This window comes from Cynocephalus volans, chromosome 15 (assembly GCF_027409185.1).
Source record: "Cynocephalus volans isolate mCynVol1 chromosome 15, mCynVol1.pri, whole genome shotgun sequence".
Taxonomy (NCBI): Eukaryota; Metazoa; Chordata; class Mammalia; order Dermoptera; family Cynocephalidae; genus Cynocephalus; species Cynocephalus volans.
This window is the reverse complement of record NC_084474.1, coordinates 19,320,073-19,345,248: the sequence shown is the minus strand read 5'-3', so window position 1 is coordinate 19,345,248 and position 25,176 is coordinate 19,320,073. Positions and strand designations below refer to the sequence as shown.

The window sequence follows — 25,176 nt, the reverse complement described above, 5'->3', positions numbered from 1 at the left end:
GAAGTTGGGTTGTGGAATCATCTTTGATCACAATGCGTACATATTTGGAGTACTTACGAGAAACTCAATGATTGAGACTTTATTTTTATGAGTTGATTGATGGAACAAATATACCAAATTCTCTGCCTCTGTTATTTGTTGAGATAACCACGTAATACTTGAGAGTAGATATTAACTAGCTTGTAGACTCCTTTAAGCTTAGGAACAGGTCTTAGGCTTTATTTGAATCTCTCTTCAAAGCTGAGCCCAATATATGATTTTCATTAAAATCATATGAAAAATATCATACGCTGTTGTTATTCTTGATGAGTGAGAACCTCAGGAGTTCCTCATTGCATAACAAAATACTGAGGGTTTGTTTGTTTGTTTGTTTTTCAACCAGCTTAAATAAGTGGTAAAAAGTATTGGACATATTTTTTGTAAGAGAAGTGACATTTTGAAGTTCATATAGCAAATTAACCTATGCTAACAAAGGTCTTTGGGTGATCTTTCCAGTATCTCACTTGTATTTGAATCTGCATTTTACCCTCATTTAACCCTGTCTCTGGATGTAACCCCTTCCTCTTCTTTTGGTCTTTCAGTTCTCTATGTTCTTATCCTTCCTTCCCCACTTCTTATGGTAGGTTTGTAGCTTCCTCTTTTCCAAGAATGTCTATGACATTATCATTACACCTATTTAAAACTTAATAGGAAATTGGTGTAGTGTCCTGACATGCATGTTACCAAGACTAGATATCTGTTCTGAAGCTATAGTCTGCCCAGTTCACAGGACCATTACTAAGTCATTTGGGGCCTCGTTTTGCAATGTGTAATCAGTGTTGAAATGATTATCATGTTCCAGTATGGGAAGGAGGAAGATGAGAAACTGAGGCTCAAAGTGACACCAGGGACTGTGGGAGTGATGGAAATGACCTGAGTTTGAAGTGATACCGAGCCTGCCAATTCTAGAGCCAATTGTCTGAAAGTCTGCAGTAGCTACTGTGTCTGTCTATAATGGAGCCAGCCAGCTTTCTAAAATCATGTCTATTCCATGTGGCTGAACCACAGGTCCAACCATTGGCTTAAATGATTCAGACAATTAATTTCGGGCAGAACACTCCATTTTGAAAATGTGTGTGACATAGCGGCTCTGAGGCAGTTGGAAAAATAGCCTAAATTACCTTAGGCAACTCACTTATGTTCTAAGGGAAGAATACAGACCTGCCTTTTTCAAAGTTCTGTATAGGAATTCCCAAATAGCCAGCAGAGCTGTTAACAATAATCACCTTAAAAACCATCAGAATAGACATACAAGGGTGGAAATAAAGTGATACTGTGGTTACTTTTTTGCCATTCTCTTTTACTTTTACCACATCCTAAAGCTTCTTTCATGACTGTCTTATACTGGAATGTATTCTAATAGTAAAAGCAACTTTTATTTAGAGGGATTACAGAATACCCAGGTGCTTCCTTTTCAGCTCTAATTGATCGAAATTTCTCCATACAACTTGGAGACTATTTTAAAAGAGCCATGTGTTGTCATGAATTTTATCGTTTGATAGAATTAGCTCCTTCTACCCTTCCCCCTCCCCCACCTTATTTTTTCCCGGGCATTGCCTACAGTAGTAAAGAGAGAAAAGGAGAAAAATAGGGTATACTTGCTTATATTTGACACTGTAGGGAGAATCCACATCAGCCCTAGTTACAAATGATGAATTTAATTCAAGAATTAAGGGTAGAAAAGCAGTCTGTATTATATTATATACTTGCCTTGTGGTTTTCTCTGAGGCAACTTCTCAGATGTTCTCGCACTTGTATTTTTTCTTCCTCTACATCTTGTCACCAATCCTGGGTTACCACAGACTCCTTTCTCCTCCAATGTGCTTCACATTGTTGCTGGAAAAAATATCTACTGTGAATATTCCTGAATCGAACGTCTGTGGGGTGCTTACTGCTCTGACAGTTCTCTTTAGTAGGTATTCTAAGCCTTTTCCATGCCCTTCCATCTTCCAGGGTCATTTCGTTCCTTCGTAGAGGTGATTTTGCTTTCTGTTTTCCGAAGGCGGTCAGCTCTGGCTTGGGTTTCATTGGCATCCTCTCTCTTCAATTCACAACATTTTTTTTTTTTTTTTTTTTACTATCTCAGACTGTTTTCAGACATTGCAACTTCTGGTTTCCAAAAACACAAACACAGACGTAATCCTTCAAACCCTTATTCCTTTTCTGTCCCCTCAGAATCTTGGGAGGTTGTGTAGATGATAGTTTTCTTCTTAGGGGTAAGGGACGCCCCCATGAGCACTGTAGGTTTTGGTCACCTACCTTTCCACCTGTGTTTTCTCATCCTTTTGAGGGGACTGACTGCCTCTTCTACTTGTGAAACTAATCTGAAGAACCTTAGGAGACATTTAGTAACTACTGTAATTCAGTGGTGTCCTTATCCTAAATCTTTTTTCATGCCTTCCTTCCTAAAACTGGGTGTTTGACTTTTAGAACACTTTTTTCTTGAAGGTCCTCTTGTTTCATTGTTACTTGGGGGCTCCTTTGTTGACTTCCTGGTTTTGGTGTTGTGTTTTCTTCATGTCTGTACGCTCTCAGAGACTGAACACAATAATTGTGGTTTAAATTATTAGCTCAGTCTTTATTAGGTCAAAAATGTTAAAAAAATTATTGACTATTTTTTACATTCTGAAAAGGCATCCTAGATGATTCTATTCTTTGGAATTTTATATGATACACTGCACTTGTTAATTTGTACCACTGTAAGGATTTATACCCACTGGGAGAGTTCTAAATGAGGTATTCCTCATTTTTTTGTTTTGCTAATCTCATACTAATCTAATATTTTGGCTTATTCATGATGACTTAACTCCAGCCTTTTCATCATTGTAGTTCTTTTTGACTAGATCCTAACAGTGTGGGTGGGTAGTGATGTTTATAACTCTGCTTTTAATAGGAAAATCTGGGCCTGCCATGCCAGCACATGCAGGGGTGAGGGAAGGGGATGCCAGCAGTCCTAAAAGTGTATTTTAATGCTTTCTGCTGATTTCTTTTACACATTGAGTAATACCTATGTATTTAAATGTTGGCATTACAAAACGGATTTGATATTTTATTCTGAAATAAGCTTTAGTGGGGAGTAGTCCAAGATAGCAGTCTGAATTATAAGCTGGCATGCTGTTTTTGACAGAGTTTAGGAAAGAATCAAGTTTTGTCTGTGAAAAATAATTGTTATACACACTCCCTGATTATGATTACCTATGTAGTTCAAGTAATTGGACAGATGTAGCCATATAGAATAGTTAGTCACCTTTTTGTAGATGTGGACAGTGGTAAGACATACTAATACTTTTTTTGAAGAATGATGATGGTGATATTTCAACCAAAGTAAATTACCGTTCTCAAATGGATTACCCCATTTGATGGAAACAAATTGCTGTGAGTAGAGAAAAGGGAGGGAATTTAGGAATGCAGGGTGATTTGCACAATTTGTAAGAGTACAAACATCTCATACTAAAAGTGGGAGTATTATCATGGTTTTGAGAAACACATGGAGTGGGTTCTACAGTGTACAGCAGGAGTAAGTGTCACATGGCCTCAGGGGACTTTCTTCTGACCACGCCTTAGACCTTAGTTCTTGAGTGACAGGTTGTGCATCATGCCCCCTCCCCCAGGAGATGAACAGTGAGCACCACACCTCCAACGTGGATGTGTCTAAGAAATGGATTGGCAACTTGGAATGCCACTTTAGAAAGCTTGCTGACCTATAAATATAAAATAGCATTTATGTGACCAGGAGATAGAATTGGGAAAATCAGTTTAGTGGGATAGTTAAGTATAGCCTCATTGGAATAGGAGTGCACGGAGAGGTATTTGATATTAACACTTGTTAGAGGGTCAAAAATAAATTCTCAGAACTTTCATTTGCCAAGAGAAGAACTAGAAAGTGGTGGCAAAGTTTTTAGAGTGAAATTCTTATTTGCTTGTGTAATTTTTTTTTTTAAAGAAAGTTTGAAATGATGAGGGGAAGCAATAATTGTTCATATAGTAAAAATGAAAATTCTGTCAAGCTGTGCTATCCTTTTTGGATGGCAGGTGTGATTGAGTAAGGAAATATGGCCATTGTGCTTGTAATCGATCATCTGTGACCTGAGCAGAAGTCCAGAACCAAGAGTGAAATGCCATTTCCAGTGGTAATTGGGTACTTCTAAAGACCATAATTCATGAAAGTCTCAAGCAAATTGTGAAGCTGACTAAATCACCAGCTGATTACAGTCATTTATGTGTTGTGAAAAGTGAAAGTAAGGCTTTGAAGTGACAAATAATAGATACTTGTATGTTCAAGTAGTGTTTTTTTGTAATGGTGAATTAAAGTAGTTTAATTTGTTTCATGGAGGCATTGATTTTAACTATTTTATAGATACGTATTTTTTAATTCCCTTAATATTCTCTGTTCATAACCTATTTTCATCTTGTAAATACCAACAGAAGGAACCGGTGGGGTAGCCAAGAGAAAAACTAAGGCTAAAGGTATTTTTCTGTTTTTCAAATTAGCCTTGAGTGAATCAAGTTTAATGCTTGAAAATGCATGACATTTTTCTGGATATGTTATGTAAATGCAACTACTAATGCTAAACATGATTGCTTTTTGGTCTTGGATGCACCTTAGGTCATAAGCAGTTTTCCCAAGTCTTTACTGAAGACCTGCCTCAAGCCTATACTTTTAAGTGATTTCCTTTTTATCTTACCAAAACTTTGACAGTTTTTAAATTAAAGGTACATATATATTATAACAATATCATATTTGTAATAACATGACATGTATTATAACATTAAATTTACATATACACATTCTACATTGCTTATCTAAAGCCTTTCTTAGTTTGACTTTTTGAATTACTGTTGGAAAAAAATGAAGTCATCTGTGATTGATTTAATTTCTTTAAATAACACTGTCTTAGAGCACAATAAAAACTAGTGTGTTCAAATCTGTAGTTTTAAGTAAAATGAAAACTTAGGTTTATAATCTGGAGCACTGCATTATGTTGGTATAGAATTTGCTGTGTTTGATATTTTAATTTGCTAAAAATTACTATACTTGTCAACCATTATATGTAGGCTAACAGCTCACTATTACAGCCCTACATTATATCCCTGTGGTTTTTCTTGTTCACATGTAAATATTTATGTCCTTTGGAATGAGGGGCATGGGCAAAGTGCATGTTTTTTAATAAACTTGTGATATTCCTGTGTTCAAGTGCTTGGTATATTGTTTGTAGTTTGTTTTTTGGTGAAATATGCATAGGTGAGACTTTCACTGTGTGATTTGCAGGGTTTTGTGATTTGTATTTGAATTTTAAGATTAGGAAACTTTAATGTTTTAACCTTGTATCCCACCTGAATAATTCCCGGGAAGAAAGAATTTTTATCATTTTATTCTTAAGTAAGTAATGATGAAATAAATGATAAATAAAGTATAATTTTACGTCTTAATCTAGGGAGGCAAATTAAACATTAAAGATTTAATTTAAAAAAAAAACAGTTTTCAGCATAAGATCTGATAGCGTTGCATGCAAATTTTACTCTTTTGCAAAGTCATTATCTGTGTTGCTCTACAAAGAGCATTGAAGTAGAGTGAAGATTGAGAGTGATTTTGTATGAATGCTGTTCTGTATTACAGGATTTTAATAAGATTTTCAGGAAAAATTAACAGAAAGATACCATGTGATATTTTTGTTGGTTAATCAAGATTTTATCAGACTGTTTAGAAAGATACAATGCTTCCTTTAGTGAGCAACACAAATCCAATGCTCATTTTGAATGACATTTTGTGCTATGTGAATTTCCATGATTTTGATGGACAAAAACATTTTCCACATTTTATTACATTAAAAAATTTTTTTCTTTGTTGCTGCTCAAATACTTTATTTTACGTGAAAAAGTTTGTGGAAAAATAGAATTGAAAGATAATACGAATCTTTCCAAATGAACTCTTTGAAGCACTCTTGTACAGTGAACACCCTCTCTTATGATTTCCTAATGAAAGAGCTTTTGCTAACCACTGTTAGTAGTATCTTCTGTAAGATGCAGAATTACATTTGTATTCCATTTAAGTGCTCTTTCTCCCTTGTAAACATGGAAGACACACATGTTGGCTTGATTGGCTCCACGAAAGTTAACAGGGCAACATACTTAAAGGAGTACTGGTTTTATGATGTTGAATATAAGCAGAAAAGAAATTCCACTTACCATTTTAAACACTATAGATAATGATTTTAAAATTTCGTGTGCATGGAAATTGGTTTTTGCTTAGTTAAAAAATAAAATGGTATTTAGTTTTCATTTGTGCATATTTGTTTTCAGGGATTGTAAACGTATGTATTTAATGGATATAATTTTTGTTCAAAAAATTTTAAATTATTTTTGCACAAATACAAGTTATGAAAAGTTTGTTCTTACATTGCCAGTATTCCTTTAATTATGTCAGTATAATTGCGTAGTGTGAATTGTTAACACTTTGTGTAAAATGCTGCCTTTATAGATGGACTCACTTTAGTAATATTGCATGTTAACTTTGTTTTAAGACAAGTCATACCATGTTTCAAGCTGGAAAAATAGAATGGCAAGTTTCTAGCATTTCTTTTATAGTTGATATTGTATAGAGGTTTGCATCTGTTTTTAGCCAACTTAAAAATTAGTGAATTAAAGTAACTTTTTGAATGAGTAGTTCCTGTGTATTAGGAGATAAATAAAGACAATACTTTTTCACTAAGTTGCTATTCTATGAATTAAGAGATGCTGTCAATAAACATTTTTTCCTTTGATTGGAAAACCTGAAAGTTAAAGAACTCACTAAGGAAGAGCTCAAGAAGGAAAAAGAGAAACCTGAGTCAAGGAAGGAAAGTAAAAATGAAGAGAGGAAAAAAGGGAAGAAAGAAAAAGAGGGTGACCGGAAGGATAAGAAAAGTGCTGACTCACATATGTCCAAGAAAGAGTCTCCTAAGGGTAAAAATCACCGAGAGAAGGAGAAAATGAACCTAGATAAAAGTAGTAAAGCCAAGGAAAACAGAGGGAAATCAAGAAATGTAAAGGATATTTCTAGTAAAGTGGCATCCAGAGACAAAGATGACAGAAAGGAAATGAGAAGCTCCACCAGACCTACACACTCAGCAAAGGGAAGTAACCAGAAAGCAAAGAATTGAAGCTCTGATGTCGTCGTCCCAGGCAGTGGCAGTGGTGTCTATTATGATTTGCTGCTACAGGGCATAGAACATTCAGTATTGCTCCGGTTGGGGGGAAGATGCGTATTTAGCCTCTGAATGTATTTGTTGGTGCTCAATAAGTAAATTCTTTGAAATTTAAATATACTGTCTCATGCTTCTAGGTTTAAAAGATGAAGCTTTTAAAAAATGTTATGTAATAACTTCTATTTATATTAACTTATTGATCCTATATTCAGGTAAATGTATATGAATAATGTGAATTGTAATGGATTTATTAATATATTGAGTACTTTCATTGGAGGTAAACAAACAAGAATGTTGAGATTTTACATCGTGTTTCTCTGCAGAGTGACTTACAACTTTCAAGTCTGCTGAATGTTCTGGTAGACAGGAAGTCATCTTTTTCTCTATTTGTCCTTTGCTTTCTTTCCTCCTTCCCCTTCCTGCTTCCCTGTTTCCCTTCTACTTCTCCTGCCCTTTTCCTTCTTCACTTCCTTTCCCCTTTCCTTTCCCCTCCCTGTCTGTTTTCCCCCCTCTCTCTCCTCCTACCCCCAGCTCTTCCATGGGCTCCTCCCCAGGCTCCTGTGCCTCCCCCACGATGCCTCCCTCCTCAGACTCCCCCAGCTCCCAGGCTCTCAGGGGCCACCCCCTCCTCAGCTCTTCTCAGGTCTCCTTTACCTCCCAGCATCTCTCCCCTTTTCTAATCTCTCCTCCCCCAGTCTTTTACCATCTCCTTCACCTCCCTCCTCATCCCTTCAAGCCCCCTCACTCCACCCCTCCTCGACCACCCCTTCCTTTCCTACCTGTCCTTACCCCTCCCTTCTCCTGCCATCCAGCAGATACTCAGGGTTCACTGTGTACCATATTCACTGGTCTCAGAACCCTGGATATAGTCATGAACAAAAGAGAATTTTGTTTAGAACAGTTTCAGAACACTTATTTCTTATAGCTTTGCAGCCTCAAAATAGTTGTTGAGAGGCTCTAATTAGTTCAGGTTAGGACATGCTTTCATTTTATATCACACTGCTTTTCAATTATTTGGGTTGAGTGGCTTGTATTTGTCATATTTGATTGTGTCATAATTGTTCACCATATCTAAGGAATTGCAAATTGGAGGTCTATCTAGAGATCAGAATCTAGCTCATCAGAAAACATTTAATAAAATGAAATTTCAATAAGAAATACATTTCTATAAGTGGTTTGTACTGTTCTGTACATGGAGTTTTAAATATCTAATTGTGACTGTTGGGGAAATGCAGTTAGTTGATATTGAGAAGAGCAACCTGATTTGTTATAACAGAAGTGCTGCCACAAAGATTTTATTTTTAAAAAGACTTCTTCTCTTTTTCTATGAAAGCTTAAAAACAGATTTTTGGCCTAATTAAAGATATTGCAAATAAGAAATGAGTAAACTTCAGTGTAAATATTTCTGAAGGTATTTGTGTACCTTTTTCTTACATGCTAGTACTTTTTTTCCTGCTTAAGATCACTTAGACATTTAGTTGACAAAAAATTCCAACTTAAGTAATAGAGTTATACAGCAAAAGGGAAATCCTAGAAAATATCTAATCCAATATCTCTATCTAACCCAAACCTATTATTTTCTTATGTAACAACTAAGGTCCAAAGAAATTTTAACAGGTGGTACCTTTGAAGTTGTGTATGTTGATTAGTCAGGATTTTGCTGTTGTTTTCACAGATTACAAGAATGCAGTAAACTCAAAGGAATTCAATGACTCCTTTGCTTGGCAAATACAGGGGCACTGGCTTCAGGTGAATAGATCCCAAGTCCAGACCTGTAATCAGAGATCTGTTTCTTCCTATCTCTTTTCCCAAATCTTGGCTCTGCTGGTTTCTGCCTGGGTTTATTCTATATGCAGATGTTACCACCACGGCTCTCAAGAGGCCCCAGACACCACATCTTTTTCATTTACCAGTCCTGGGGCAAAGAGGCAGTTTTCTGGGGTGGCTATGGGGGAAAAGACTGTGGGAGAATTCTGGCTGGCCTGTTTAAACCTGGAGAACATCTGTGACCATTCCTGTAGTTGGGGATGGGTTAGTCTTCCTGGGCTCACTCCAGTGCACAAAGCTGTCGGGTGGGGATTGAAATGTTTCCCACAGGAAAGATGGCTTCTGGAACAAGAAGAGGGAGACTCCTGCTAAGAACTGGACAAAACAAGAAGCAAAACAGATGCTCACCACACATATAAAAGTTACAAGACTTCCAAAATATATCCTGATGTTAGATCTTACTGCTGAGATAAATGGATCAATTCTTTTATTTATGTACAAAATTTTAAGTGCTACTTTCTCCACAATTTTTTTTTTTTCCTCCCTTGCGGAAAGACAGAGAATTAGAATTGCATTTACTGAGAGCATTCTAGTAATTTTTACCTTGGTTTTTGACATTCAGTGGCTATGGAGCAGACAATATATAAATGCTAAATTCTGAGCAAGTGAGTGAAAAAATTTTAGGATAACATAATGAGCTTAAGCATATAAAGCATTATCTGTTGCTGTTTGGTAAAGTACTTTGAAGTGATTGATTTTTTTCATTGATTTTCCTTTGACTCTCAGCTCAGGAATTCTCTCTACTAAGATATTTCAAGAGTGCTTGTGAACTAGAACTTGATTTCTTTTTCTTTTTTCTCTTTTTTCACCTTTCATTCCCTTTTCTTTCCTTCAGTAAATGAAGGCTTCAACTGAATTTTATTGAAGTTGAGATCACACTTTATCCAGCTGCACTGGCATTTGCGATTCATCTAAAAACCTACTACAAGATAAGCTTTTGGTCATGATCGATGGGTTAAAATTGTTTGCACTCTCAGTTTTACACTTTTTATTTAGTAGGTAGTTATTTCTATATTGTTCCATTTCATATTGTTATCTTAAAGATAATTAAAATCAGAAATGTTACCCTTTTACCAAGGCCATGGGTTTGGATCCCTATATAGAGATGGCCGGTTAGCTCACTTGGGAGAGCGTGGTGCTGACAACACCAAGACAAGGGTTAGATCCTCTTACTGGTTATCTTTTAAAAGAAAAAAAAAAAAAAAAAAGAAAAGAAAAGAAATATTACCCTTTTAAAATAAATCAACTAAAAACCGGGACAAAAAATTTGTAATAGTAAGTAGTTAGGTGTCAGAAGTTTTGGGGAAGACCTGAAAAGTGAAAATTAAATAACTGGAATATAAATTTATTTTGTCATGTCACTAACCTCATTTTGATTTAAGTTGCATTATGAGATAATACTTTGAATTTTTTAAATGACATATTTGGCATAATTTTTCTTTAACTTTGTGTGATAATATTTTATATGTGAGTAGCACAGTCATCATAGTCAGTTTTACAAAAATATTTGAGTGCCTATCAGTTTTTTCAAGAATCTTTTTTTATCCTTTTGTATTCAAATTACTTTCTTTCGAAGGACTTACATCATCATTGAAAATTTTTCTTCATTTGTTGCAATATCTAACTTCTATGTTTCATTTGTTAATGATTTTGTGCATAAATTTTAGTTATTTCTAACATCATTTGTAATTGACTTCTTGAAATCTTACGCTGTTTTATAAGATTTCCAGTTTTACTTTATGAGTGAATTGCATTGTAAGCAGATGGTCCTCAGCATTTCTCAAGGAGAAAGAGACTAATACAGAAATGGACATAAATCGGTCAGCATGAATGTGAGAGTTAATCCAGGAAGACTACTTGGGTTAACTCTGTAAGTGGTTGGTTCATAGAGAATATTTTGTATTATTATGACCTGTTTAAATATGCATCTTTGTAACTTCAGAGGTTCTCATAATAATTACCTGGATAATAAAGACTTTCTGTAGACACTTCTATAAAAAAGGAAAGAAAGGGAGTAAAGAAAGAGAGTACGCAAGTATGATTTTTAATTTTAAGTGTTTTAAGTTAACTGTAGCAGTCATTTTCCTTGAAAGGGTCTGGTGACTTGGGCTGTGTCTCTTGATTTTGCATCCTTTCTTCTGGGTCCTCTAATGCTCCTCCTGTTAATGCCCACTGGTAATAATTCTCAAAATTGTTACTCAGAATATTTCACTGTAAAATGCAACTTGGAAATGGTTGTTTTCCTCATTTGTGAATTGAAGCTAATACCTATTCCTCAAGATGGTTGTAAGAATGAGCTGACGCTGCAGCTGGCACATTGCTGGACACTGTTTCCTTTTTTCTTCAGTAGAATAATGGTGATAACTCAACCAAGGTGTCTCAGTCAGTGCCTAGAGATTTAGAAGCACCAAAGCTTTAACTTCTACTCGTACTTTTGTCAACAGGTTGTGAGATAAATACCTAATTCCTTTGTCTTTCGTAATGTATCTTTGTGAAATGGATATACTGGATCCAGATTTCTTCTACTGAGATCGAGAGGGTGAATGAAAATAATTGTAAATGTTACATATGTGTAAAACCTTAAGAATGCTTAGTTCTTTAAAGGATACTGCTACAGCATGAAAATATAAGATATGAAATGTAAAGGATAGAAAAAGTTATGAAGTAAACTACAGTCTTAAGTATAAGGTACAATTGAGAAATTTAATAACCAGCTTAATTATGGAAAACTTATTATTTCGTTTTGTATTCAGAACACATTTTTCCACAGACACGATTTTATGGTCTTTGGAAGTTTTCTACTCCAGTTCTCAAAAACCTATTTAATTCCAAATAATCCAGTTCCGGAAGGGCCAGTGAAACTATGTTTCTATGGAAAAAGTCATTCATCATTTTTTCTCAGGATATTAGGAACATATTTAGTTTTATTTCGAAGTATTCTCCAGAATTCTTTTGGTTCCATGTGTGAAATCCATTCAAATTAGCTAACATGGACAAAAAACACTGACTGGCTCACATAATTAAAAAGCCCAATGGTAGCTTTGGGGTTTTTCTTTGGCTGTGCTGGATCTGGGTACCCTCTGCATCTCTGGGCTCTCGGGAATGTCGGTCTCCTCTCAGCAGAGTCGCCTGTGCTCGTCTTTAACCCTAGCCCTGTGGAGTTGGGGGTAAGAAGGCTGTGACTGGCAAGACCTGGGTCATGTGAATGCCTTTCCTTAAAACTGTTGGCTAAAGGAAAACTGGTTCCCCAGAAGAAAATTTGCATGCTTTTACCAGAAACGGAGGAGGTTCGTGGCAGGACAGCACAGTGAGTGTTTATGCACCACGCTTCAGCTCTGCTAAAAACAGGCAGATCATGTGGTTTGTTTCCCCTTCTTCCCATCCCGTTCCTACTTCTGCCCCTGCCCAAATAAAAAGAGTTTAGTGGGATGGGCCAAAGTGGGTATTTCAGAGTAAGAATCCATAGGGAGTAGAGAGATCCCACCCCAACCCTTGGTCAGCGGTAATTTTAGACAGTTGGAAGAATATAAGAGAATATTGACATAGCAATAAAAACTACCATGTTGATATCAGGTAAATCAGGTTTATTTTGTTGTCATCCTCTTTCCATTTTCCCCTGTCCTATCTGAACAGAACATTTTTGCTCTTAGGAAACTGAATTGTCTGTATTATAGAGCAGACCCATAGTTATTTTCATGAAAATCTTGTTTGGGTTAGTAACGATCTTCTGTATCATATCCTTCTTCCTTCATTTGCCTGAGGACATAACCACATGATCTGGATTTTTACTGCTGGTTTGGCTATCATGTTTACATAGTAATCAATCTCTGCAAAAGGTTCGGTTTTGTAAGCCCCAAGAGCAAAGTCATCCATTTCTTTGTTCTGATTTCATACCTCATTTGATTTCACTTTATGAATATATTTGTGTCTCCATGTTAATTCAGCTGTACGAACGTCATAGAGGTCTACCTTTCATTTACATCTTCCTTGCCTTTATGTTACTTCCCTTTTATCCTAAGAGATTACAGGAAGAAACATATACTTAACTCAGTTTTTGTATTATTTTTGATAATTATATAAATACCCACCTGCTCTGTCTGTATTTCCCATTTATTGGCTCATTCAGCAAACATTCCTGAGTATCTGCAGTGCGCCAGGGGCTGGGCAAAGCTCTGGGGATGCGAGTGAGCAAGGGGCAAGCAGCGCCAACAGTGACATGCTGTGGATTAAACAAAGGGCTGAGGGAGAAAGTAACGGAATTGCAGCTACTGTCAGCAAGACCGCTATCCCTTCTGCCTAGAATGCATGCCCGCTCTGTGTGGCAGGCCACTGGCTGCCCTGCTGTAGGATCCACCCCAGCCATCACAGCTGCACTTAGGCGTCTCTGACCCTCCTGGTGATTGGACTCTGCGTGCTCCAGTTATCCTGCTTGTCACCTTGCTTCATCCCTGGACTTTGCTGCCAGACTACAAGTTATCTCTTGCACCTGTCCTAGAAACTGACAGTAATAGGCAACCAGTGTTTGCTTATTGAATGGTGAATATCTAAAACAGATATTGAATATATTCCAGGTGTGTACATACTGTTGAAGAATACTAGAAAGAAGAAAAATGTTTTTAAAAAAGGAGAACCCAGAAGATTCTTCAGTAATTGTAGTGTGCTTTAACTACCTTGGAAGGTGCCTGTAACAATGTTCATTTCACATGTGAGGAGGATGGGGGAAAATGTTTCTTTAGAAGAAATAAAGGAAAAAAATAAATTGGTGCAGAAATGTGTATTTGCTAGATTTAAATTATCTGATTTAATTCTGAAAACCCTTCTAAGGGGTACTTTTTTATGCCTTTTCTGTATTTGTGGAAACCAAAATCATAGCAGTGGTAATGTGCTCAAGATGGAATCCAAATGGAATTCACAGGCGGCCCTCTAGGTCTTCAAGTGCCTGAGCTCCTACACACCATGTTCTGCTGCACGTCCTTTAACTGTATTTTGCAAGATGTTAGATTGTGTTCACTCCTTCTGATCTTTGAGGAGTCCTTACATTGGTCCTGGAACCAGGCTTTTTGGCAGTGTTTAATTCTTTTGTGATTTATATCACCCTCTTTCCAAAATCTGTCTGTCCATCTTGGATCATGTAAAGATGCTCTGAGTCTGGAATGGCTCTTACTGTATATGATGGCGCAGCTTTTAGTTCCTGGTAGCCTCAGAATTTTCATAAGTTCTGGGACTGCTGTTGATACAAGATCTTTACTCATTGATTATACAAGCCAGGAACAACAACAAAAATTAGCATGGTGAGTTAGTATGTGTGCCTTTCTGGTGTATTGATTTTCCAGACTATTTCTCAAGTTTCATGTACCCGTTAGCCTTCTTCTTGGGCTGTATTAATTTGTACTGTTATACTGCATGCATTTGAAGCAGCAGCAGTCTTGAGTGTTCACCCTTCACTAAAAACAGCAGCTGGAGTAACCTGGATAGGTAAGACCAAAATTTTTATTAATCTGTACGATATTGAATTAGTAAGCCAAAGAATGATAAACTAGTTTTTGAAAATGTCTTAGCTTTTTATGGGCTAGGTGTATGAAATCCCACCAAGCAAAATACTGATTATGATTCTTCCTCAGATCTTCTTGAGGGAGCAGCTTGCATATATTTCTTATGAGAAGTGAATCCTTCATGTTCCCTTAGAGCACAGCTACCATAATCTAGTGTCCCAGGCCTTTCTGCTGCTCGCACCTTGGCCACCTCGCTCCCCCTCCCACCAAGCTGAGGAATTTGTACTTTCTGTCCCCTTTACCTGGAGCACTCTTCTCCAGTGTGACTGACGTGGCCAGGTCCCTGGTCCTTCAGGAGTCTCTTGAAATGCTACCAGTGAGTCCTTCCCTTCTCAGTTTATTGTAAATAGTTGCTCCTCCTCTCCCTAATGCCCTGGCACTCCCCATCCCACATCTCCCCCAGACCATCCATCATCCAATATACTCAAAATATGTGTTCATGTTACTTATTGTTTTAATTGCTCTCTCCCCTGGCATGTAGGAGTGTTGTGTGTTCATTTATTATAGAACAGTGCCTTGCATTAATAGGTGCTAAATATGTTGAATGAATAAATGAATTCAGTATGCAGTTTAGTAAGTTTACAACTATTGCATATTTATGAGAGAAAATACACTTACTTTCTCATTATGGTCAGGAGCAGTTGGGCAGCAGTGAATAAAGTGAGCTAACACTGGGCTTAGTGTAGTTGTGAAGGACGATCAGATTTGCTATGAATGGCTGGTGAAAAAAAATACAGTGCTGTTGCACTTACTTTCATAGCTTCTTCCATTTTTAATTAAAATTGGAGGAACAGTTACATAGTTATTAAATGCAAACTTTAAAAATTTTTTCCTAATTTATCTGATAAGCCTAAAGAACTAAAAACAAGATATCTTAAGGGAATTGATCTATCTTCCAAACCATACTGTGGCCATTGTGGTAGACTGGCAGCATTCAGGCGTCCCTGGACAGTGATAGTAAGGCAGCTGTGGTCATCCTGTTCCTCTCGCCAGCTCAGGAGTGGCAATGGGTCCCAGTGCTGACTGTGAAAACTGGCAGGGAAGACTGCTGGGAACTTGTAGGAAATTTTCTCAAGCCTAAAGAAGAAGAAGAGCAGGAGATGGTCCTTTTGCTTCTGGAGGTCGCCTGTTTGAGAGAGAAGCTTGCAGCCGGAGAGCTCTGCTTGCAGCCTGGGGCTGAAGCCAGTACTGAGTGCAGCCTGCTTCGCCACGTCTTGTCCAGTTAGTTGATGCACTTCCTGCTTGTTCAAGCCATTGTAAGTTCCTGTTTTGTTAAATGCAGCCCCTGGAACATTAAAACTGCTGGGTCTCATTTTATCACATCGTTTTGAATATTTACTTTGGTGCTACATGCTTGCCATGTGTACCTCATCATAAATCTAGTTGGAAAGCCTTCCTGTTGACTGTGAATTGACTTCATATGCATTTATTTTTCTCGTTTAATTTTTGCTTTTTGCCTCAAATAGTATAAACCAAAATGAGTTTGGGTGGCAAAAAAATTTTGGAGACATCAGAACAGAAGCTTGTAGGGCTAGTTTTTCCATATGGATTATTAAAGCAATTCTAGTCTAGAATGTGTTTCTGTTAAATTTTAGGAAGTTTATAGGGGCCTAGGGAAGAAGATGTATGAAGGTACTTTAAAAAGTTTATGGAAAGATTCATATTATCTTTTAATTCTATTTTTCCATGAACTTTTCGAGGTGCATTTGTGTTGTTATAATCCTCAGCTTCTTTGAAGTTCACAGTATTTATTTTTGTGCTGATTTCACCTCTGGAAATAGCTGTGACCAGGAATTAATAAGTGTATAGTTCAGCTGCCTTTTCGGACAGAAAACTGCTTAATTCTTTCCCATTACATGCTTTTGCTTTCTCCTGCTATGATTTTCACATGATTTACAGTTTCAGTTATAGAGACAATAACTCCCAGTTGATTTAAAGCTAGCTCATAGGGACACTGTATGTCAGAATATTGGTATACTAGTAGATTTCATTACACTTGTTTTTTTTCAAATGACACCTTTCTCAAAACCCAGTGACAGTGAGGTTTTCAGACAGTTGAAATCTTTATTGTTGGTGGGAAAATATTTCATTGCTTCATGCACTCATGGGGCACAGTTTGAAAGCCTCTTATGTATAGGATCAGGGAAGGATGCCCTGTAATTTTTCATCCAATCTGAGATACTTGTGAGAGTGAAATAATAGTTCCAGGACAAAAGATGTAAACTGGGACTGTCCCAGGCAAGCTAGGCCTGTGGTACTGAAGTGATGGATGCTGGAGCAGAGAGATGGAGAAGTCAATGAGAGTCTCCTTTCCTGCTTCTGCAGCAGCTGAGGAGCCCTGGCCCTGCCAGAAATCTCTGCAGCCATTTGAACTAGTGTAGTGGTCACACCACTGGGGGTGTGCAGCTCCTCGGCAAGTGGTTTTGGAGCATCCGTCACTGGCTGATTTTATGTCTCAGGTGTTCACTGAGGTGCTCAGAGTGCCGAGATTCTAAAGATTCTTAAGCTTTACCCCATTCCTTCAGCAGAACTTAGCAATGAATAATTCTATGCCTGTCCCATTAACAGCTGAAGGATGTAAGAATGGATTATTTAAAGGGAAGGAGGCAGGGGAATGTTCAGCCTTGAATTTGAATTTGAAATGTGATGTGGTTTACTAGCCTTTTGTCCCTGCCCCCCACTCTCTGAAATTGAACTACAGTCAGGACCTGTGGGTGTTTATGATCCCTTTGGAATCTTTAACTTAGAGGTCACTCAAGTGTATACACACGACGATATGTGTTAATTGTGCTAGTGGTGGATTTGGTGTGAAAGTTCAAGGGTACTTCTAAAAGTTCATGGGAGGATTTGTATTATTTTTTAATTCTGTTTTTCCGTAAACTTTTTAAATACTCCTGTAGTGTTGGATATAAGTAGAGGAAATATAAGTGATGCCGTGAGGTCCTGTGTATCTCTGCCTCAGTGTTTTTTTAAGATTTGGGAAGAGGAATGTGGCAATATGTTTTTGCTAATGAGAGAAAAATGAAGAGATATAGAAAAGGGAATGATAAGGGAAGACGTAAAGAATGCAAAAATAATAAGAATAAAAGACACTGAAATAAGAATTTTCCAGACTACAGTCGTGTTTGTACCTTAAGAGCTGGACACAGGTGTGTAAGATTAGGAAACCGCCTCTGCCGTCTGTCTTGACCTTCACCGTGGTTCCTGCCGTGCGCAGCACTCTCCCTCCAGCCACAGCCCGGGGCCAGGATTCCCAGTGAGGCCGTGATGTCTTATTTTCCTTAGGACTTGTAAAAAGAAAAGGAACTTCTCCCCATATCTTTTAACTGTTATAGAATCATATGATTATTGGTAGGTGTAACCTTTGGAAGACTGTAAATAGCGGGTTATGTAGGACTTCTCATTTTTAATCATTTGTTGTTTTTCAAGAATAATAATTGTGTACATATTAAAATATGGAGTGCACATGAATGACAGAGTTGAAGTGCATCTTTGTTGTCTCATCGCTGAATTCAGACTTCAGGTCTGAGGAATCAGTCAGTCACATGAACGCAGAGGACCTTAATTAAAGGTCCACACTGAACTTTTGGCAAGTGTAGTCATGACCATACATGTTAGAGATTCATGAATAATTTAAGTAATGATTTTTGTTTTATTAATTTTTAAATGAAAGGCTGACTCAGACAAAGAGATATTAAAGGCCTTTGTGAAATTAAAGAGCACACTATTTTCCTACATTAATTTTTAAGTGTGTAATATTGGAAACTATGAATTACACTATTAATGTTTGAGAATACAAGTATTATTTTTCCTGGTTTAATATGTCAAAAAAAAAAAAAAAGCTTAAGTTAATTTTGTGAATAAAAAATGCAGGACTTAAAGAAAAATCTGCTTCAGAGCCAACAGTGCCACCAGAAGAGGCTGAGCTGCACATTGAGCCAGAGGAGCAGGCTCACCTGGGGACAGGTAAGTTGTTTTTGTCCTCGAAATCCCACCGGGATGCACCTTAGCCTGACAGGCATCCTTGTTTGCTATTGACAGCATCGTGTTTTACCCACAGTTTGTTTTACATTGTTTACAGAATAATGAACTACTTTTTCTTTTCTGAAATTTTATAGTAAATTTGTTCTAGTAAAAATTTGCACAGGGTGATTTTCATTTTTGAGATCAATAATCTAAGGCTAAGTTGTTCTTTGACCAAGACCACACAGGAACATTGTGAATTAAATACTATGTTTCTTGATTCTGATTCCAGCACTACTGTGCCAGATTACATTGAAAGTAAATATAGCCACGTATTATACACCAATGTTGTATAATGCAAAATTTGCCGCTTTATTTAGTAGAGTAGGTCTAGTGGATTTTTTCTTTTTTGATATGAGGGTCTCCTGTCTACATCAAAAGGCTTCTCAGACCCCCCTGTGATCCTCCGTGAAGTCTGTTTTGTATCTGCATGGATTGATAGATAATTCAGGTATCTGTAATCATCCATGGGCCTATGACTCATAGGTTGGACAATCCTGAAATATTTTAATAAATTAGTCAATGAAATTTCAATACATTGCTGTCATTTCCTATTTATGGTATCATACTTATTATAAAGTACTATTTAGTGTTTCTGCACATTTTTCATCCATACAGTTCTCAAGAAATTTGGTTTTATTGTGCCATCTACTGGAAGTGTTAGGTATGACACTTTGCTGGCAACTTAAGTACTTTACTGAGTACAAATGGTACTTTGGCTGATTTTATCATGGTGTACTGATGAATATTTGATTTTCCTTCCTTCCTTTTAAGATCAATATGTGGTTCTGAGTTTTGTTATTTGTTTAATCATAATCCTAGAAGAATTTGTCTCTCTCCCACTCCTGTAGAATTGTTATAATCATGCCATGGCTCTGGAACAAGGAGTGAATTTTAAATTTTGTTATTTAAATGTGTTTTTGGATTTAGCACCTCAAATTTTACTTTGTACTAAATAAATTCATAATTAAGAAATCTTGTTTTTCAAAGCTAGTACCTACTCTGAAATTCTGTATGTTTTGCTTTCTGCTCTTCCTTTTAAACTTTTTGGTAATATTTGTTTTGATTTAAGTATTGCCTTCTCAACCTTCCTCTTGTCTAGGTCTTTAATTTCTCTGCCTTCTCTGACTCCATTCACCTATTCTATAAACACAATCACAGAACTTTCATAAAAATACAATAAAATAAAGCCCCTCTTGAGCCCTACATTTCAGTCTGCCATCTAATTCTTCCTACTATAATAGCCAGACTTCTGAAAGAAGAATCTGTAATTGCTTTTTCATCTTATTTTCCACTCATTCTTTAACCCCTTGCAGTTTTGCTTCTGCTTCTACCAGCCCTCTCCAGGGGAGAGGAAGAACATTTGCAAAGTCACGGGAAGTTGAAATGGCGTGGTGTAGTCAGCAGGTTTAAGGCCAGTGCTAGTACAGATGGTTGTGGAGCAGTGTGTGAGGGCTGTCTTGTGGAGGTCTTATACTCTGTTCCAAGGAGCTCAGGTTTTCACCTATTTGGGCAAAGGAAGCCATTAAAGGATTAAGCAAAGGAGCAGAGGGCACCACCCTCCACTTCCAGCAACTCAGTCCTGTGTTCTCCTGGGGTGGTGCTTTCAGCAGTTGTAAAAGTGGGAATCTAGTTAGGAGACTATCATGGGCATTGTAGGGACGATGAGGGAAGAGTGGGGATCAGTACTCTTCTATAATAGTATGAGAATATATATAAATTGTTTTGAAATATAAACATTTATTAAAATATAAGACATTTTTGTGCTTTAGAAATGGTTGCCTAGTGTGATTAGCATAATAGTTATTGTATTTAAACTTTTCCATGCCTGAAGTTCAAATTAACTTATTCTTTGTCTCAACATAACTGATGTCATTGGCATTATTTCACATGACAGCATTCATGACACCAAGTCTGCCGCTACTTTCATTCACTGAACATACAACAGTGTCAGTGTGGTTGCAGCTTCTTGTTGGTTCTGTGGCGTTGCAGTAAGTCTCAAAGTCCAGTAAGCACTGCAGTGTGGTCAGAATGTCATCGTTGATGATCAGTTTGGTAATTCACATTTGTTTGAATCTGTGGCTCTGATCGTCAGATTAGGTCCTCCAACACTGAAAGCATTGTCAGTTACAGAATAAGATCCACTTCCACTTCCTGACAGCATCTGGGAGTGGTCAGCCAACCCTGCTTACTCTCAGTCCTCACAGTCACTAGCAAGGGCACGCTTTCTCCTGCCTGTCAGGGAATACACTGGTTGACCACATACTTAATCTACATTGACCTCGTCTTCTATATTTTTATCTTTATTTCCCAGTATTTCCCTTTATGAAAACCTTGTCCTTCTCACTTTATTCTATCGTTAGTGTGAATTTTATTTATTTTTATTTTTATTTTTTCAAAAGATGACTACTGGTAAGGGGATCTTAACCCTTGACTTGGTGTTGTCAGCACCACACTCTCCCAAGTGAGCTAACTGGCCATCCCTGTATAGGGATCCGAACCCGTGGCCTTGGTGTTATCAGCACCACACTCTCCCAAGTGAGCCACGGGCTGGCCCTTGAGTTTTATTAATTAGAAATTGAAGTCATTTTGGTCTTAGTTTTTTTTTTTGTTTGTTTGTTTTTTTTAAATAAAATTCTGAACCTGAATTAGTTTTCTTTAAAAATCTTATTGAAAGTCTTTTAACATTTATGTCTGCTGACAAAATAAAACCAATTTTAAATATCTACTACGTTTGCCAACATAGAAAAAACTGGTAAGCTGATACGAAAAAAATGCATAGTTGCCTAGCTAAATATATTCATTTTAATAGGTGTATAAGTAATGCCATATTTGACTATTAAAGTTTCATGTTAATGTTTGAATTTTTTCTACTTAGTTATGTTTTGTAATTATTTTAGAACCCCAGAATATCGAAGATGAAGTAAAAGAACAAATTCAGTCCCTTCTCCATGAAACGATATACACAGAACATGGTATGAATTAAAACCTACTGTTTTGTCATGAGTTGCTAAAATAATGTTTAATTCCATAAAATGACTTGGACATTATGTTAAAATTTAAATGTTAATTGGGTGTTTGGGTTATTTAAAAACATTTTTTATTCTAAGATATTAGAGGGCAAGTATTATTTCTGAAATAGCACTAGACTTCATTTTACCCTCTCACTGTCCAGTAACTTATTGCATATACCTAAATAAATTGTAGGAATAAATGAGAATAAACTAAGATCAGTGATCCATCAAAAATAGACAGGAGGACAGAGAGGAGGGAAACAGAACACAAACAAGCTGTGATGGGTTATCTAGGTGCTGTCCTCAACTCTCACATTTTGCATTAAGCTTGGCTGGAGGAGAAACTTTTTGTTATATAGGTTCTATTACTAGAGAGGGAAAAATGTGCTATCTACTTGGAGAATATAAAGCATTTTCCCAGCACACAGATCTAAAAAATTTCTCACATGGAGTTCTGGGTAGAGAATAACAGAGTACTGCAAAAAGTTCATGGAAAGACTTACATTACCTTTTAATTCTATTTTTCCACTAATTTTTTTGAAGTACCCTCATATTAAATGATAGAAAGGAAACCGATGTTTTAGGATTGATTCAGGTTGATTCTTGATAGTAACAGAGCATGACCCCAAAATGTAACACATGAAGGGATTGTGGAGCGGGCAGGACACTATGGTACCCTGATACTCCAGATGGTTTGGTGGGATCCAAAGGTCGCCTGAAAGGGGAAAAAAAGGTGTTTCTTAAAAACAAACAAATAATTCCCTATCATTTAAACTGATTTTAGCTGATGGCTGCTAGGGGTGTAAGAACCTGTGAGTTTCTATTACCAGATTCTTTGCAGCTGGGAAAGCCATTTCACCTGAACATATGTCTGCTTATATGAGCAAGTGTATTCTTCTTCCTATAGTTTTTTTTTTTTTTTTTTTTAACTTTAACCTAACACAGGGAAGATGCAGTCTAAATAAATAAGTGATTTCTGTATAATGAGGTAAGTTCTGTATATGGTGAAACACAGGATGCTCTGTGGGGCTTACCCAGACTTGGGTATCAGAAGAGGTTTCCTGGAGGAAATGACACCTTTACATAGGAGCTGGTGGCTGGTGTAGAGCTTCCCCAGGCCAGTGTGGTTAGTGTTTTAAGTAGAGGACATAGAGTGGCCTAGAGGTAAGAGAGGACCCGAAAGTAGTTCAGGATAGATAGGTGGAGAGTGATGAGAGGAAAGGGTGTGTTTACTTGATTCTAAGCAGTTGAAGCCGTTGGAGGATGTTTAGGAGTGTTGTGTATTCTGTCTGCAGCATGAGAAACGGTGAGGGGCACAAGTGTGCATCAGGGAGACCAGACGGATGTGGTTCTGGTAACCCAAGTGAGTCAAGGCGGCTGGTCAAGCTCGATTTAGCCAAAGATGGGGATGGAGAGAAGTGGAAGGCTGTGGGAGACATGCAGGCAGGTGGGATGGCAGCCAGCGAGAGAGGAAGAATCAAGTCTAGCACCGCGTTTCTTGCCACAGACTTCTTCGTGGGCCTGTTCTGTTCTTCATCAGGACTTTCTCCTTAGAAAGTCACACATGGTCCATGGCATAAAATACTATTTGTGTGCTGGTGCTGACTGAGTATACATAGCTGTCTACATAGCTGCAGTCCTGATCCCTTGTCTAATTCCTAGATTTATCCAGCTGCATATTTGGCATCTCCATTTGGATGCCTTATTGGTGTCTCAGACCTAAAATATGCTTAACACAGAAAGAACTCTCGATTCCTCCCCATCTCAAAGCGCTTCCCCAGTTCCCCTCCCCGTGCCAAATGCTGTTGTCCTTGCTTTCTCTCTTCTCCCCTCACATCTAATCCATTGGCAAGTCCTGTCAGCACTGCTTCTAGCACATGCCTGACTCTCCAGTGCCAGAGCCATGACCGTCACCTCTTGTCATGACCACTGCAGTGGCATGCAGTTGGGTCCCCGGTTTCTATTCTTGCTCCTCTATCACCCATGTTTGATGTGGCCTAGCCCAACTTGCGTTCCCTCTTTTCCTTGTAACTGCCAAGCCTGTCCCTGCCCTGGGGCCTCTGCACTTGTTATTCTTTTGCTGGGATGTGTTTCCCACACTTTCCACTCGTCACATCTCCTCAGACCTGATCACCATCTGTAAAGTAATCCTGCATTTCATGGCTGGATTCAGGTCCTGCCTCTGCTCTGTTAGCTGTGTGGCTTCAGCAAAGTGTCTCAAGTTCCTCATCTTTCACGGTGAGGTGATAGCACCTACCTCGTAGGGGTGGTACAGTGGCTGCAGAGGGCTTGATAGTGCCCAGAGTCTAGTAAACCCTCAGGAGACTCTTTTCTGTTCTTTACACCAGGCTGTTACTGACCGAGCAGTGGAGACTCAGAGACAGTGTTCAGTGCTGGGTTGTTTTCCCTACTGAAAACAGTGACACATCCATTGAACAGCAATGGCTGAGAGATCATAGAATTGCACTAGCTAGAATGAAAGGAGAATACGGAAAGAGCAGTATGGTAAGAAGAAAGGGGGTAGTGACATTTACAACAGGAATTAGAATTGGTGATTGGTTTGCTTAGTAGAAAATCTGAAATGAGTCAGGTTCATATAATATCTACGTAGGAGGCCTACGTGATTCAGTAACACCTGCGAGCATCTCCATGCCGCAACAGAGGCAGCGTTCCTGCAGTCTAGAAGGAAATTCAGTAGCAGTAGAAATAGTAATATTATTTTTACTGTAATGATGACAGCAGTAATAATAATACCTAAACAGTCATCACGGGTCAGGGCTATTTCTAAGTGCTGTTATTTTCACAACAATGCTATGGATAATTATTCTTATTTTATGCAAGGAGGAATCTTAGGCACAGAGTAGTTAACTAGCCCACAGTCATGCTGCTGGTGTGGAAGAGGCTAAATCCAGAGACACACGTTCCAGACGTCATGGTCACAGTCCTAGTCACGGTCCTAATCATCGTGCCACAGTGTACAGCTAAGTCCAGCTCACTCAGGTTCTTTAGGATATTATGCACAGGAGATACTCTGCTGGAAGCCATGTCAAGTTACTTTTGGGGTAATTTTTAAGCATACTAACAATCTAAACCACATTGTAGTGGAATGATGCAGCCTGTCCAACATCTACACGAAAGAAACAGAAAAGCTTAGTATATCATAGAAGTTAATCTCAGAAGAGAAAATGGGCATCTTTGCATAACTTAAAGGCTAAATATAGGAATGTTTGGATGCGCAGTGTAATCCAGGTAAATCTGTAACCTAGCATATGATTTAGGTAGCTGGCTAGCTATTCTTTTCTGTAAAACATTTGAGTAGCATTTAAAGTTGTTACATGGAATTTTATGTCAATTCTCAGTAAAAGGTCATAGTCTGATCTTTTCTCTGACCCAGTGATAACTGAAAAGGCAAATGTATTAATGATTATGAATTCATTTATTCATTCCTCAAATATTTATTGAGTACTTCTTATGGCTAGGCATGACCCTACGTGCTTCACATAAATAATGAGCAAAATATACGAGGTCCCCGTCCTT

General features: G+C 37.7%; 1 protein-coding gene across 9 annotated transcripts in view; it reads left to right on the top strand.

Moving 5' to 3' along the window:
* The window catches only part of ASPH (aspartate beta-hydroxylase), a 222,123-nt gene that overhangs the window by 47,434 nt on the left and 149,513 nt on the right, over positions 1-25,176 (top strand). For 5 of the 9 annotated variants that reach the window (XM_063079426.1, XM_063079425.1, XM_063079430.1 and 2 more), the window contains 3 exons: positions 4,465-4,506; positions 18,476-18,568; positions 21,526-21,600. In XM_063079426.1, the coding sequence (XP_062935496.1) occupies positions 4,465-4,506; positions 18,476-18,568; positions 21,526-21,600 (210 nt within the window). Of the gene's footprint in view, positions 1-4,464; positions 4,507-6,816; positions 8,382-18,475; positions 18,569-21,525; positions 21,601-25,176 lie in introns of those variants that run through there. The other 4 variants (XM_063079431.1, XM_063079433.1, XM_063079434.1 and 1 more) reach the window with 3 other exon arrangements.